Source organism: Alligator mississippiensis, chromosome 7, assembly GCF_030867095.1.
Source record: "Alligator mississippiensis isolate rAllMis1 chromosome 7, rAllMis1, whole genome shotgun sequence".
NCBI lineage: Eukaryota > Metazoa > Chordata > Crocodylia > Alligatoridae > Alligator > Alligator mississippiensis.
Genome location: NC_081830.1, coordinates 27,700,222 through 27,714,641, shown reverse-complemented (window position 1 = coordinate 27,714,641; position 14,420 = coordinate 27,700,222). Strand labels below are relative to the sequence as shown.

General features: G+C 46.1%; 1 protein-coding gene across 1 annotated transcript in view; it reads left to right on the top strand.

The window, feature by feature from the left end:
* Positions 1 to 3,478: 3,478 nt before the first annotated feature.
* Positions 3,479 to 14,420, top strand: part of LOC132251902 (olfactory receptor 14A16-like) — a 28,071-nt gene continuing 17,129 nt past the window's right edge. The window contains exon 1 of the mRNA XM_059731821.1: positions 3,479 to 3,574. Within this exon, the coding sequence (XP_059587804.1) occupies positions 3,479 to 3,574 (96 nt within the window). The remainder of the gene's footprint in view (positions 3,575 to 14,420) is intronic.

Here is a 14,420-nt window from a genome sequence, read left to right as displayed (position 1 = left end):
CTTCAGCACCTTGGAACATCCTACAAGGCTGACAATGTTTTATGGGCAGAAAGATAAGTTAACTGTATCTTAAAGGATCATTGTGCTGACCCATAGGCTGCTGGTACGAGATATATGCAACTCTTTTCTTACCAGCTAACAGATAGATGAAGGTGGCAATATAACAGACATATGAAGTGACAATAAGGAAGACCATGTCTTTCGGGTTGAGTCATTGAAACTGGTATAACAGAGCTGGACACAGCGTTCATTAGGCTGGGAAGTGTGGACTTGGGGACAGCGGTGGTGGGGATGATATATCTTGGGAATTTGGCATTGTGTGAACACCTTTTTCCTTGCTCTCAAGCAACCTTGTTCTGTGTGACCAGAGGCCTGGGAGTGTACTGGGCTTTTTTTTGCAAGAGCACGGGAGCCTAGAGATGTGTAAGAACTCTGCCTTGGATATAGGAGGTGCCTTGAACCCAAAGTGTTTCCAATTAAATACATAAGGGCTGGCCAACCAGGTTTTGGGGCCAAAACACTGTCTCATCAGAATGCTTTGCAATCAACTCTACTCCTGGATCCTAGCCTGATGGCTTATCTACCTTTCCACTTAATCTGGAACCACTGTTTGGGAATTGTTCAGGACTCATGGGACTGCCTGCCTGGAATCCCATTGGACGAGACATTGATAAACACTCTAGCGCACACAGAGGCTATTTGCACAAAAAAATGGGCAGACAGCAAGTGATCTCAGAGAATATTTCCACTAGATGCACTTTAAAATGACCCCTGAAGGTAGATTATTATTTACAAAGGTAGAGAGACTAGGTAGAGAGAAAGGTAATGGCAACAGAAAGAGAGATGGAGAGATAGGGAAACACATAAATATCCTGAAATGCATAACTAGTCTGCTAGCTAGCTAGGTAGATAGATAGACAGATTAATTTTAAAAACTTTGAATTTGCAAGAGGAGAGACATCTCAACAGGGAGGACTCCACAAAGACAAGCTCTGTAAGTTTGTTGTTGGTTTTTCAGCTACTATTGCAGTACAGAAGTGATGTAATTCCTTGTGACTGGGATGGTTTAGCCAAGATATCCTACCTTGAGGAGTGGGCTAGATTGATGACTTCATTAGGTTCCTTCCAGCCCAACTTTCTTATAACCTGCTGATCCTGAGGCTGATTAAAGGACAAACTATTCAAGGGTAGTATGTATTCTTTTCAGATAGTTGTTGTCAGTTTAATTTTCAGTAGTGAAAATTGGGGGCTTATTTACCTGTGACTCTCTGGTGGCTTCCAAGTCTAAATTAAGTTTTCAGGTGGTTTAGCTGAACTTCATTAATTCCTTATGTAGACACTTTCCCTTTGGCTTGCCTCCTGTCTGAAGTGGAATGAGTCAAATAAACTAAGGCTACTTCAGTTCAGGCTACAGGAGTTCTGATTTAGCTTTAAAGCAACTGGGCTAATCCACTGGCACTTGACCACTTTGCTGGATAAGTAATCTGTAGCTTTGGGGAGCTCTGTGTAGAGAGAACCCATGAGATGGCCTAAGGCAGTGGCTACTTTCAGAAACCAAAGGTGGAAACTTTGTCTCCCGGTTCCATCCCATGGAAAGACATAGCAATATCAATGATAATTCATGTATGTCTATAATGGATTAAGAAGTCTTCAGTGAACTGTTATACTATTCCTAAAAGGTGGTAACCTGGGTTAGAGAGGATAAGTGGGATATTGTAAAGTCCAAGTAAATTCTCTGGTGAAAGACATAAGTGCAGCAGGACTAACTGATGTCATGCAATATAGAGCAGATGAGAAACAGGTAGACAACATGTGGAAGAAAACTGCTAAAAATATAGATTATCAATATGTCTGTCTGTCTGTGTTTTTCTGTCTATATGGACTCATAGAAAATTAGGGCTGGAAGGGACCTCAGGAGGTCACATCTAGTCCAACCCCCTGCTCAAAGCAGGACCAATCTCAACTATATCATCCCATCCAAGGCTTTATCTATTCTGGTTTAAAAAAATATTGTGGGGTAAGAGGGAGGATCAAACACATGGTAGTCATATTATTTTCTTTGACTCGCTTGTTAGGACTTCCCTGGCATTATGCATGTGCAGGGTCATCCTGGTCTGTTGGGGTTTCCTTGTGGGTGTGGTACATCCTACTGAACATGTCCAGTAGGGACATATGAGGAGAAATGGAGTTAGGTGCCTATCTAAGTGCCACTTTGGCCCACTAAGGTGATGAAGGATTTTTCCCTTTTATTCACAACAGAGCAGCTGCTCTGAAGCCACTTTGGCTTCCCTCCATTCCAAAGTAGTCTAAAGCTACTTTGAAGTTCAGTTCCCTTGCACAACATCCATTTATTTGGAATACATTTCTTTGAGGACCCCCCATGAAGGGTGGTGCAGGGAAGTGGTTACCATAGAGAATACAGACAGAACATCAAAAGAAAAAGGACACTCACAGAGAATAACCAGAAATTGATAGACACCCAATGAAGGGAACTAACTTAGAACAGTGAAAAGAGAAATTAAAGTGAAAAGCAAGAGAGAAGGAGAGAGAGGGAGAGAGGGAAATTTGTTTCCTGTTTCTCTCTGACAATGTAAGAATGTGTATTTGCCAGTTTATTTTCTCAGAATAGAAATGAGGTTGGCCAGCAGGAAATGGTGTCCATAACACAGACTAGATCAAGATCTGGCCCAAGTGCTGTGGTTTACTTTTGGTGAAATAGGAAGGCTGTTATTCCTTCCACCCCATACCTATCTTTCCTGTCTTCTAAAGACAAGAGTCCCGATGCTACTTTGATCTTCCCTTGATGTAAATGCTCTTGTGTCATGAACCCAAATGATCCTCCCTGGCCCTCTCTTAGTTGGTAGAATACTCATTGAGCAGAATGTGGTGGATTTGCCCTTCCCTTAACTACTACAATTAGCTAAGACTAAGTCAGTGTGTTGATAGCACCCCAATTACTCCTAATGGAAAGCAGCAGGAGCTTAATGCAGACAACAAAGTAATATCAGGGAAGGTTTTTTCTCTAGGAGATTCAGTAGATTGTTTCATGTAGACAATTATATAATGACTCCGACTCATGACTTTTGTATCTGTCATCCCTTTGCAGGTAGCCCACAATGATGCAAGGAAGAAAATGTCAAATCAAAGCTCTGTGCCTGACTTCATACTCCTGAAATTCTTTGATGCTTCAGATTTGCAGATTTTCTATTTTGCCATATTCCTTGCGATTTATATAGCTGCCCTGATGGGGATCCTTCTCATCATCATGGCTGTAGTCTTTGACCACCATCTCCATAATCCTATGCATTTCTTTTTGATGAACCTGTCCATACTGGATGTTGGAACCATTTCCGTCATCATTCCCAAAGCCATGGCCAACTCCCTGTTAAACATTATGACCATCTCATACCCTGGGTGTGCCACCCAATTGTTTTTCTTTATTTTCTTGGTAGGAGCAGATCTTTGTATTCTCACCGTCATGGCATATGACCGTTATGTGGCCATCTGCAAGCCCTTGCACTATGAGATGGTCATGAACAGAACAGCATGTGTCCAAATGGCATCCAGTGCCTGGGTAGCAGGGATACTCAACTCTGTCATCCATACTTGGAACATGTTTGCATTCACCTTATGTGGAGGCAATATGGTGGACTTGTTCTTTTGTGAAATATCCCAGCTCCTCAAGCTTTCCTGCTCAGACACATATTTCAGGGAAGTCTGTCTGATGTTTTTCAGTTTCTGCTTTGTTTTGTGCTGTTTTATTTTCATTGTTTCCTCCTACATTAAGATCTTCAGTGCAGTGCTGAGAATCCCCTCAGAACAGGGCCGGCATAAAGCCTTCTCCACCTGTTTCCCTCACCTCATTGTGGTCTCTTTGTTTGTCTTTTCTGGCATATTTGCCTACTTCAAACCTACCTCCCATTCCCCATCGGGACTGGACTTCATAGCAGCTGCCATATATTCAGTAGTGCCTCCCATGATGAATCCCATCATCTACAGCATGAGGAACAAGGAGATTCTTGCTGCTATGAGGAAACTGGCTCACTGCTTGTTCTTCGCTGACCACCAGGTGCCCATCCTTCTCCAATGAGCTTGCTGTCACTCTCTGCTTTTTTTTTTCTCCAGTGCCTGGTATATTTTTAAGGTAACAGCATCTGAAAAAGTAGGCCCCATTTTTCTCTACACCTGATTTATGATCACTAGTGGATCAGGAATGAGACTTTCTTTTCCTTGTGTAGCGAATGAAGAGTTTTTAAAGGTGTATAGAATTGAAATGGAGGCTTGGGGCATTTTCTGTAATGCCTCAGAATCTAGCCCCCATCGTTTGAAAGGAGATTTAGGCCTCTACATGCTAGGCATACTTACTGCAATGGCTGGTACATAAGCTGTGTAAGACACCCATAGGTAAGATAAGCAGCTTTTTTTTTTTTATCGTACAAATAGCATTTGCTCTTTGCCAAAGCCTGTGGTGTCTGAAATTGGAGGCACTGCTTTAGCTGATTTAAGGGAAAACATACTGGTCTTATCCATCTATACCTCCTTAAGATCCCCTGACTTCTTACTGGCTACGGGCACATAGCCTTTGTCTTGATGTTAGTACCTCCTTACAGCCAGTCACAGTGCCTTGAAACTCAGGTGGCCTCAGCACCATCTGCATGTCCAAGTATCACAGTATTGCCAGTGGCAGAGGTGGCTAGAAGGATGAAGTGCTCACACCATGTGTCAGACATTTTTGTGATAGCCCACGTAAGTTTGATTCGTAGAAGGAAAAAGCTGCAGGCAAGAAGCCTACTACTTTACCTTAAAAATGGGCAGCATGGCTTTCTTTAGTTAAATCGTTGTAATTGTACCTCTACCCTGTGTGGTAGATCAAGGCCATATGCCTGCCCAAACCCAGCAGACCTGCCTAGCTGTAACTTGATCACAGAGGCTTGACTTCCCTCATTGAAGGACAGTGCACTCTGTGGTCACTCCCCATTTCCATCAGTGTAACAGTGTTGTGTGTCTATTCCCTAAGGTATTACTTTGGAAATGCTGGATCTGGGTATTGGTCTTTTTTGTTTAGGTTGAAGCATATTTTTTTCATTTTTTAACCACCACTGAGAAGTCCATGAGTCCTTTTTTTGGTCTTCAGACATTAAATTTGATAAGTCAAATTCATCTAGGGTTGATGGCAGTGCTGCAACAAGAGTTGATTCCATTGAAATGTAATCTTCTGCCACAAAACATGTCCACAACTGAATTTAATTCCCTGTCCTTTGCAAGGATAATCATACCCAGTGGGACTAAATAAAATGAAGACCCATTTGCTGTTAGCTGATCCACAGAACATCATTCTGAAGGGCTAAATTAATACAAAATACAGACAAATAACAGGTCCATACCAGCACCAGATGAATAGCTAAGCATCCATGATTTTTTAAATTAAATTAGAGCTGTATATCTCTGGAGCAACTTGAAAAATCTAAATTGATACCCTGCTTAAGGCTGACTAACTGTCTTGTATGTATGTTGAGCCAAAAGTCCAGGAGTCACTTGAATGACCACTCCCACCCCAAATCTCCACCCCTTACCTAGTCACCCAAATCCAGGGGTGGGGCAAAACATGGCCTGCAGCCCATATCTTGCCCACCAGTTGGTCCCATCCAGCCTGCCAGCAGCTGCCAAGACCCTGAGGAGTGAGGGCTTTGCCCCATGTCCTCTGGCAGCAGTGGCTCTTCATGGAGAGGGAAGGCAGCTGGAAGAGTGGGACAGCAGCTCAGTGCACTGCATCATGCAGCATCCCATGTGGGTCAAGCTGCCAGCAGTCACAGTGCAAGGATTGCACAGCACCAATATGAAGTTATGAGGGCAGTGGGATGGATGAGGAGCGGAGCGCCAAGAAATCCATGTCCTGCACAGCCTGGCTCAGCTCCAGCTTTAGCAGAATGGAGCAGTGCTGGGTGCAGCTCTCCCTCCTTAGGGTCCTGGCAGGATCTGGTGGGCCAGATAGGATAAATTGGCATCTCCTCAATCCCTCCACCAGTCCTCAGCAGCTCACTAAAACTCCATAAGTGGTGAGATCAAATAATTGCCTATCCCTACTGTAATGAGCTACATATGGGATATGACACCCTTTGTGTCAACACCTTTGCCATCTCAACTGCCCACCCTAATTCACACCAGTGAAGAGTTCCTCAGGCAAGTCATTCCACTGAAGAGAAATCCAGGGCAGCCTAAGGGCCAAAAGGGGAGCACATAAAAAGTGGAAACAGGGAGAGATCATCAAAGACGAATATACCTCCTCTGCTCGTGCTTGTAGGGAGGTAGTTAGATGGGCCAAAGCTACCATGGAGCTGAGGATGGCAACCCAAGTAAAAGACAACAAGAAATTGTTTTTTAGATATATAGGGAGTAAAAGGAAGGCCCAGGGAGGAATAGGACCCCTGCTAAATGGGCAGAAACAATTGGTGATGGACAGGGGGGACAAGGCTGAACTCCTCAATGAGTTCTTTGCCTCAGTGTTCCTAAGCGAGGGGCATGACAAGTCTCTCACTGGGGTTGTAGAGAGGCAGCAGCAAGGCGCCAGACTTCCATGCGTAGACCCTGAGATGGTGCAGAGTCACTTGGAAGAACTGGATGCCTATAAGTCGGCAGGCCCGGATGAGCTCCATCTGAGGGTGATGAAGGCACTGGCCAACATCATTGCAGAGCCACTGGCGGGAATATTTGAAAACTCGTGGTGCACGGGCCAAGTCCCGGAGGACTGGAAAAGGGCCAATGTGGTCCCCATTTTCAAAAAGGGGAGGAAGGAGGACCCGGGCAACTATAGGCCGGTCAGTCTCACCTCCATCCTTGGCAAAGTCTTTGAAAAAATTATCAAGGCTCACATTTGTGAGAGCCCGGCAGGACAAATTATGCTGAGGGGAAACCAGCACGGGTTCGTGGCGGGCAGATCGTGCCTGACCAATCTAGTCTCTTTTTATGACCAGGTTACGAAACGCCTGGACACAGGAGGAGGGGTGGATGTCGTATACTTAGACTTCAGGAAGGCCTTCGATACGGTATCCCACCCCATACTGGTGAACAAGTTAAGAGGCTGTGACTTGGATGACTACACAGTCCGGTGGGTGGCGAATTGGCTGGAGAGTCGCACCCAAAGAGTCGTGGTGGATGGGTCGGTTTCGACCTGGAAGGGTGTGGGCAGTGGGGTCCCGCAGGGCTCGGTCCTTGGACCGATACTCTTTAATGTCTTCATCAGCGACTTGGACGAGGGAGTGAAATGTACTCTGTCCAAGTTTGCAGATGACACAAAGCTATGGGGAGAAGTGGACACGCCGGAGGGCAGGGAACAGCTGCAAGCAGACCTGGACAGGTTGGAAAAGTGGGCAGAAAACAACAGACTGCAGTTCAACAAGGAGAAATGCAAAGTGCTGCACCTAGGGAGGAAAAATGTCCAGCACACCTACAGCCTAGGGAATGACCTGCTGGGTGGCACGGAAGTGGAAAGGGATCTTGGAGTCCTAGTGGACTCCAAGATGAACATGAGTCGGCAGTGTGACGAAGCCATCAAAAAAGCCAATGGCACTTTATCTTGCATCAGCAGATGCATGACGAATAGGTCCAAGGAGGTGATACTTCCCCTCTATCGGGCGCTGGTCAGACCGCAGTTGGAGTACTGCGTGCAATTCTGGGCTCCACACTTCAAGAAGGATGCGGATAACCTGGAGAGGGTCCAGAGAAGGGCCACTCATATGGTTAAGGGCCTACAGATCAAGCCCTACGAGGAGAGACTAGAGAAACTGGACCTTTTCAGCCTCCGCAAGAGAAGGTTGAGAGGCACCTTGTGGCTGCCTATAAGTTCATCATGGGGGCACAGAAGGGAATTGGTGAGGTTTTATTCACCAAGGCGCCCCCAGGGGTTACAAGAAATAATGGCCACAAGCTAGAAGAAAGCAGATTTAGACTGGACATTAGGAAGAACTTCTTCACAGTTAGAGTGGCCAAGGTCTGGAACGGGCTCCCAAGGGAGGTGGTGCTCTCCCCTACCCTGGGGGTCTTCAAGAGGAGGTTAGATAAGCATCTAGATGGGGTCATCTAGACCCAGCACTCTTTCCTGCCTATGCAGGGGGTCGGACTCAATGATCTATTGAGGTCCCTTCCGACCCTAACATCTATGAATCTATGAATCTATGAAGGCAATTTGCTAATTTTGCAAGCAAGCAGCTTAGCATTCTGAGTAAAAGTTACACTGTTTGAGCTTTATTTAGTCCTTCCCCCAGAAGTAATGCAAAGGCCAAGTTCTGCCTTTTATTCTCACATGGAACAGTCCCTTTCTCTGGGACCAGTACCACTGATGTTCACAGGACTTATCATAAGTTAAGGCACTGCTCCACATGAGTGACAGTGACATCAGTGTCTGATACCATTGGCAGAACAAGGTTAAAGTCTTCGGTAGCTTTTCTGGCATGACTACTTCTTTGGGATTCAGTGGGTTCCTGCAGGCTGGGGAGCACAAATGCCAAGTGAACAATTCAATCCATATTTTGTTGCTTTTTATGTCATAAGTATGGGGCATTTTTCATAAGAATGAAGGACAAGTTTGGCTATGGCTAAGGTTGGAGAACCCTTGTTTGAAGTGCTCTAAAATCACTTGCTGGAGCTCCAAGGTAAGTTCAGGAAACCAAATTAGAGCTCCTCTGAGCAAGGCTGCTAAGGCATAGCTCCTCAAACAGAATATTTCTCAAAGATGATACACTGTCAGTGGGGGGTGTTGGTTGTAGCTATGTTGCTCTAACTCCCTGTGCCAGAAGAAGGATGTTGGTACCTGAAAACTTGCAAAGAACATTTTTTTCCAACTATTTAGTTGGTCTAATAAAAGATATCACATTTACCCAAAGAACCTTGTCTGCATGCATTGTCATGCACACATCTCCCTCCCAATCAGGGCTTCTTGAACAGCTGAATGCATCATTATTTCTTTGTCATCAGGTGGTCAGTGGGAGCACTAATATCAACAACAGCCAGGTGTCCATTGGTTTTTGGTGATTCCACAGGACGTAACAAACGACCCAGTGGTGTTTGGCTGGGTGAGAGTTGCTGGCAAAGTTTTTGTGGAAGGAACTTTGGAGACAAAACTCACCCCCAGTACTGCCTAGCATTGACACAAATACCACTGTGACCTGCTGTTGTCAGCCATGCCACAGAATGGATATGTGGATCTCTATGTGGCCAGGGGGTTACTAGAATATAAGCCTATATGAAGTTGAGTATCAATCTGACTGCGGGATATAAAGCCAACTGCCAAGACCAGGCCATGATTTGGGTAAGCAGTTGATTCGGTCCATGCAATCAAAACAATAAATTAAGTAATCAGGAATGGAAGCAATGAGTATTAGGCAGGAGGGTCCAATCCAGAGATTCAGAACATGGAGTCGGGATTAGGAGTTCCAAGTAGGTCAGAGGCACAATAAGGCAGTCTGTTGTGCAGAAAGTGAAACAAGTCTCTATGTGTACCCAGAATATAGTTGCCATCCCTTGCTCTTGTGAACTGCTGACTCAGGACCTAACATTTGGAACAGTATTGTGCCCAGTCATGGTAATGCCCATGGGCTACCATTTTCACATGGAACACCACCTAGTTGTGGTGGCTTGAACAGAACACTTTATGTTTTTCCACCTTGCTCCATTTGGTGATGAGATCCACTAACTCCTCCTTGGTTCAATTAGCCACACTTGCACACAACACTGGATGTGGACTGAGGGGTGTTAATAAAGGAAGGTGAACAAATTAGGGCACATAGAGATGGGTGGATTAATAAGGGGATTGATGTCCAACCCTGACTTGGTGGCTGATGGATGGGCTTGGGGACATCCTACTTCCCACCCCAGGATCCATACCATTCTGGGCTGGAATCTCTGGAGTACTGGGTGGAAGATCGCTGGCTAGGATACTGACCATGAAGATGGGTGGGATGGTGGGGCTGTGGCAGGAAGCTTCAGGCCATTGTTGTCTGAGCCCAGCTCCACTTTTGAATTCATACAGCTCATTCGGGTTGCCAGCAGTTGCAGCAGGGTCTGGGAGTCACCAGTATGGTTCATGCCCTGAGTTGCTGTGTTGCATGAGAGAGCTGCACTTGCTCCACCACCAGGGGTAAATCTGGGGTTGGGAGTGTTATGGAGAGATTGCAGTGGGTGTCTGCACTTCACATGTCTCTAGAAATTAGAATCTCATTAAGGCTGATTGCAGTGCCTTGAAACTGAGGTGGCCTAGGCAGTTTTCAGGGGGAAGGAAAATAGTATAGGAGTGTCATTGGCTGAGAGAGGCTAGAAGGATGGCATGCTCACACCATGTGTCAGGTAGTTTTCTGATAGCCACTTGTACCTTCCATGTGTGCCTTAGAGTACACAGAAGAAAACTTTGTGCAAGGGAAAAGCTGCAGGCCAGTAGTCCTGTATTTTACTATGAAAAAGTTCAGTATGACTGTCTTCAGATGCTCCCTTTGCCTAAAGAAGGGTGTTTGTACCCAAAAGCATACAAAGAAGAATTTTTCCAACTTTGTTAGTTGGTCTAATAAAATCTAATATCAGATTTACCCAAAGAGCCTTGTCTGCCTATGTCCTCTGTGCAGGCTTCCTTAAAGTGCCTCTACCCTATTTGACAGGTCAAGGTCAAATGTCTGCCCAAGCTGAGTAGACCACTCGGCCTGTAGTAACTTGACTGCAGAGGGGCTAGACCTCCTTTAGTGTAAGATAATACGTTCTGGGTTTTCTCCTCATTTTCAGTAGTGCACAAGCAGATTACACCATTGTAAGTGTAGTGTGCCTGTACCTTCCTAATGACTAGGCCTGTGTGAAGTGGCTAGTATTCACTTTGGATTCGGCCAATTCGGGGGGCAGTGATTCAATACAGTGATCTGAATCTCTGTCCTGAATTGATTCAGCTGAATCTCATTCAGAGATTTGGCTGCTGCTGAATATCCGAATCACCCAGGCCCATCCCCTACCTGCTCTCCCAGCGCAGCAATGGCTGCCCTGCCTGTCCCAGCTCCCAGCACTTTGAAAAAAAAAAGCCCTGACTCGCTGGGTGCTGCTGGGCATGGGGTGATCCCTGCTGCCCCCCACTGCCCCACATTGCATGGGAGGGCTTTGCATGAGTCCCCAAGCCCCCCTCTGCTCCCTATGTCCTCCCTCTTTCTGCACCACCCACTGTGGTTCTGGCCCTTTAAGAAAAAAACAAACCTGAGAATAACCCTGCACTCACTGTTCTTGCCAGCGGGGGGTGATCCCCACTGCCCTATGCCATGTGCGGGGCTCTGCATGATCCCCCGAAGCCTCAAGGCCACTGGAAGAGCCGTGAGTCCCAGGGTTTTCTCATTTTTTTTCCTTAAAGGGCCAAAGCTGTGGTGGGCAGGGCACCCATGGGCGGGGGGGCTGGGGGAGTGGGGGGAGTCAGAGGGCTCATGGCAGAGCCCCCCATGCAGCGTGGGGAAGTGGGGGGCAGTGGGGATTGCCCCCCCCCCCCCCCGCCTGGCAGCGCTCGGTGAGTGGGGCTTTTTTTTAAAAGCACCAGGAACTGGGGCGGGTGGGGTAGCCATGGGGGAGGGGAGATCTGGGGGAGTGGGTGGGGGTCGGGGGGCTGTGGGAGCAGGGAGGGGATGGGGCCTGGCACAGGTCCCCTCCATGGTCCCCCTCCCCCCTCCTCCACTGCCCCTACTTACCAGCTCTGAGTCAGGGTATAGCTCCCTGCTGCAGCCACCTGGGACTGCCTGAATCATCAAAGCTCTCCAAATCTTTTTCCGATGATTCAGAGAGCTTTGAATTGATCCAGACCTTTTAACTGGTCCACTGATTCAATTTAGATTTGGAGATTTGGCCACCGAATCATATTGAGTCTCCTCTGAATCAAATTACCACCCAAAGCTTTGTACACCCCTACTAATGACTAAGTTCTGTTTGGTCTGTTTTGCTTGGTGAATCCTGCAAGGTCACATGCAGTTGGTGTAATTTAACATAAATTTTAGTCATGTTTTAACTACAAATTAGATGTCTGTGTGTACTTTCTGTCTCCAGACATTTAATGTGATAGGCCCCACTAACCCAAGACATTGCTAATGTCCATGGCTTTCCAACTGGTATGCCGCTCTTCTATCCAGCCACCTCTCTCCTCATCACTCCAGCTGGAACAGCAGGCAAAGTTTCTGGGTTCCCTTTCCCTCCTCAGGCTTTTGCTCCTTGTGCCCAACTCTTTGTGGGAGGGCAGGCAGCAGAGAGTGGGTTTTTAGTTCAGTTACTGGGGGTGGAAATGTTGTCACAGTGCAGTGGTGGTGGGAGGTCAGGATTTGGACCTACTGACCAAATTCCTATATTTGAAAGAAGAACAGAAGGGAAAGGGGGACCACTGGAGCAGGACACAGATCAAGTGAGCGAGATATTCCTGCAGACACCAAAATCTCTCATCTCCTAGTTGCCAAGATTCCACGTTCCCAAGATAAATCATCTTCTACATCACTATATCCATGTCCACAACCTTCCCTTCCCCTCCTCTCTCCCCAGTGAACGCTGTGCCCACCTCTCTCTTTCTATTTCCAATGTTTCAACTCGTAATGTATGGCCTACTTTATTGTTACTGCATATGACCATTATCATGCCACCTTCTCTAATGGAAGGTGACAAAGGAGAGGTATGCATCTGTGGGCTGCTGCAGCCTTTGGGTCACACAATGATCCCTGGAGATACAGTTAGCTTACTTCTCTGCAGTACAACATCTTCAGCCTTCTAGGATTTTCCCAGGGGTTGAAGGCCTCCTACCCTTCTACTTCTTCTCCGTACAAGCATTTGCTGCACAACAATTGATTATGTGGGTGTGTGCATCTTCCATGAATATCTTAGTTCCTCTGCCTAGAAAGGGTATGTGTCTCCTTGCTTAGAGGATCATGATCCATGGATTGTGATCCATGCTTTTGTAGTGTTGTTTGGGGAAATGAGTTGTGCTTCACTGAGCTTCTACGGTTCCACCCTCCATGACGGGCCCCTTACCAACTGTGCTTCTCCTGGGTAATTCAATGGCTCCCTGCTGAGGTTGGCAGGCAGGCCACTTGTGAACCCAAGTTGTTTCTGCTTGAATGCTTTGATGGCAGTCCTGTTGATGAAGGATACCCATTCCACAGGTTCGGCTAGAGCCTGGTGATGAGGACATTCTCCTGAGTGACTTATGATATGATCTTGCAGCTGTTTCCTCCAACTTTCTTATCAAGTGCTTAAAGCAGAAGGCTCTCATGCCAAGGGTGGTTGGCAATACTATCACCACAGTAACAACTTGCTCCTAACTTCAGAGGAGAACTCCATCCTCTGAATTCTGAGTACATGAAGGTGTCCACCCCTCCCAGAGGGTCTGTGAGTCTGGACAAAAATCTCCTTTTGCAATTCCCATGAACTCTCTGCTCAGTTTCCCCTCAGCATCTAAACTTTCTGAATTGCCCTTCAGTGGCCCTTATTCCAATGAGCCAAGGAAGCAATCTAGGGATCCAGATTCTCGCTTTTGGGTGCAGCTATTTACTTTTCACATATTACTATGCCTAAAAGTACATCCCTGGATGTCACCATAAATTATTTAGAATACAGTTTTCATTAACATTCAGCTGTACCTTCTAAATCAAAACATTACTTTTGAAAATCCCACTCAATAAGTTCATTCTTCCTTCTAAATTAGGCAAGGAAAGAGGTCTTGGCCTTCCTGTGTTAGCTTTTTGGGTTCCTGGAATTAGCTCATATTATCCCAGTTTTATTCACTGAAGGAAGAGCCTGGTTATCACTGAATTGTATGTGAGGCAGAAGTTTCCTGATTCTTTCCTCAGTGCCCCCTTTACCTCTTTGCTTCTCAGATTCTCAATCATAGAATCAGAGAAAAGTAGGGCCCACAGAGACTTCCAGAGATCCTCAGCTACAAGTCCCTACCTGACACAGCAGAAGCACTATTAAAATCATCCTATTCAAATCCATAATCTAATCTCTTTGCTAATCTACCATCAATCCTGACATGATGAAAGACGTAACACCCGAATTTGACACAGGTGAAGAAGGGGAACTGCAGCAGCCAACACCCTTCTTCTTTAAGATGAAAAGTTAAACAGTGGGAGTTATGACGGTATAGGAGAGAGAGAAAAATGTATTCCTGGACATTTGGTAACAAATAATCATCATTAAGGGTCCCATATGAAGTGCTTACCACCATGAGGTGAAAGGAGTAGTTGGAAAATGCCTTTTTCTTCTGATGGAAGCAATCCCTTTTTCTTCTGATGGATCGATTCTGATTATTTGTATGGTAACCAAGATCAGAGTACAGGATGTCAGCATCAGTAGAAACAGTGGCAGTGTGAGCAGAAATGACAGAATGCTGTCCAGTAGGGAGCCCAGCTAGCTGTCACACTATGAGAGGCAAA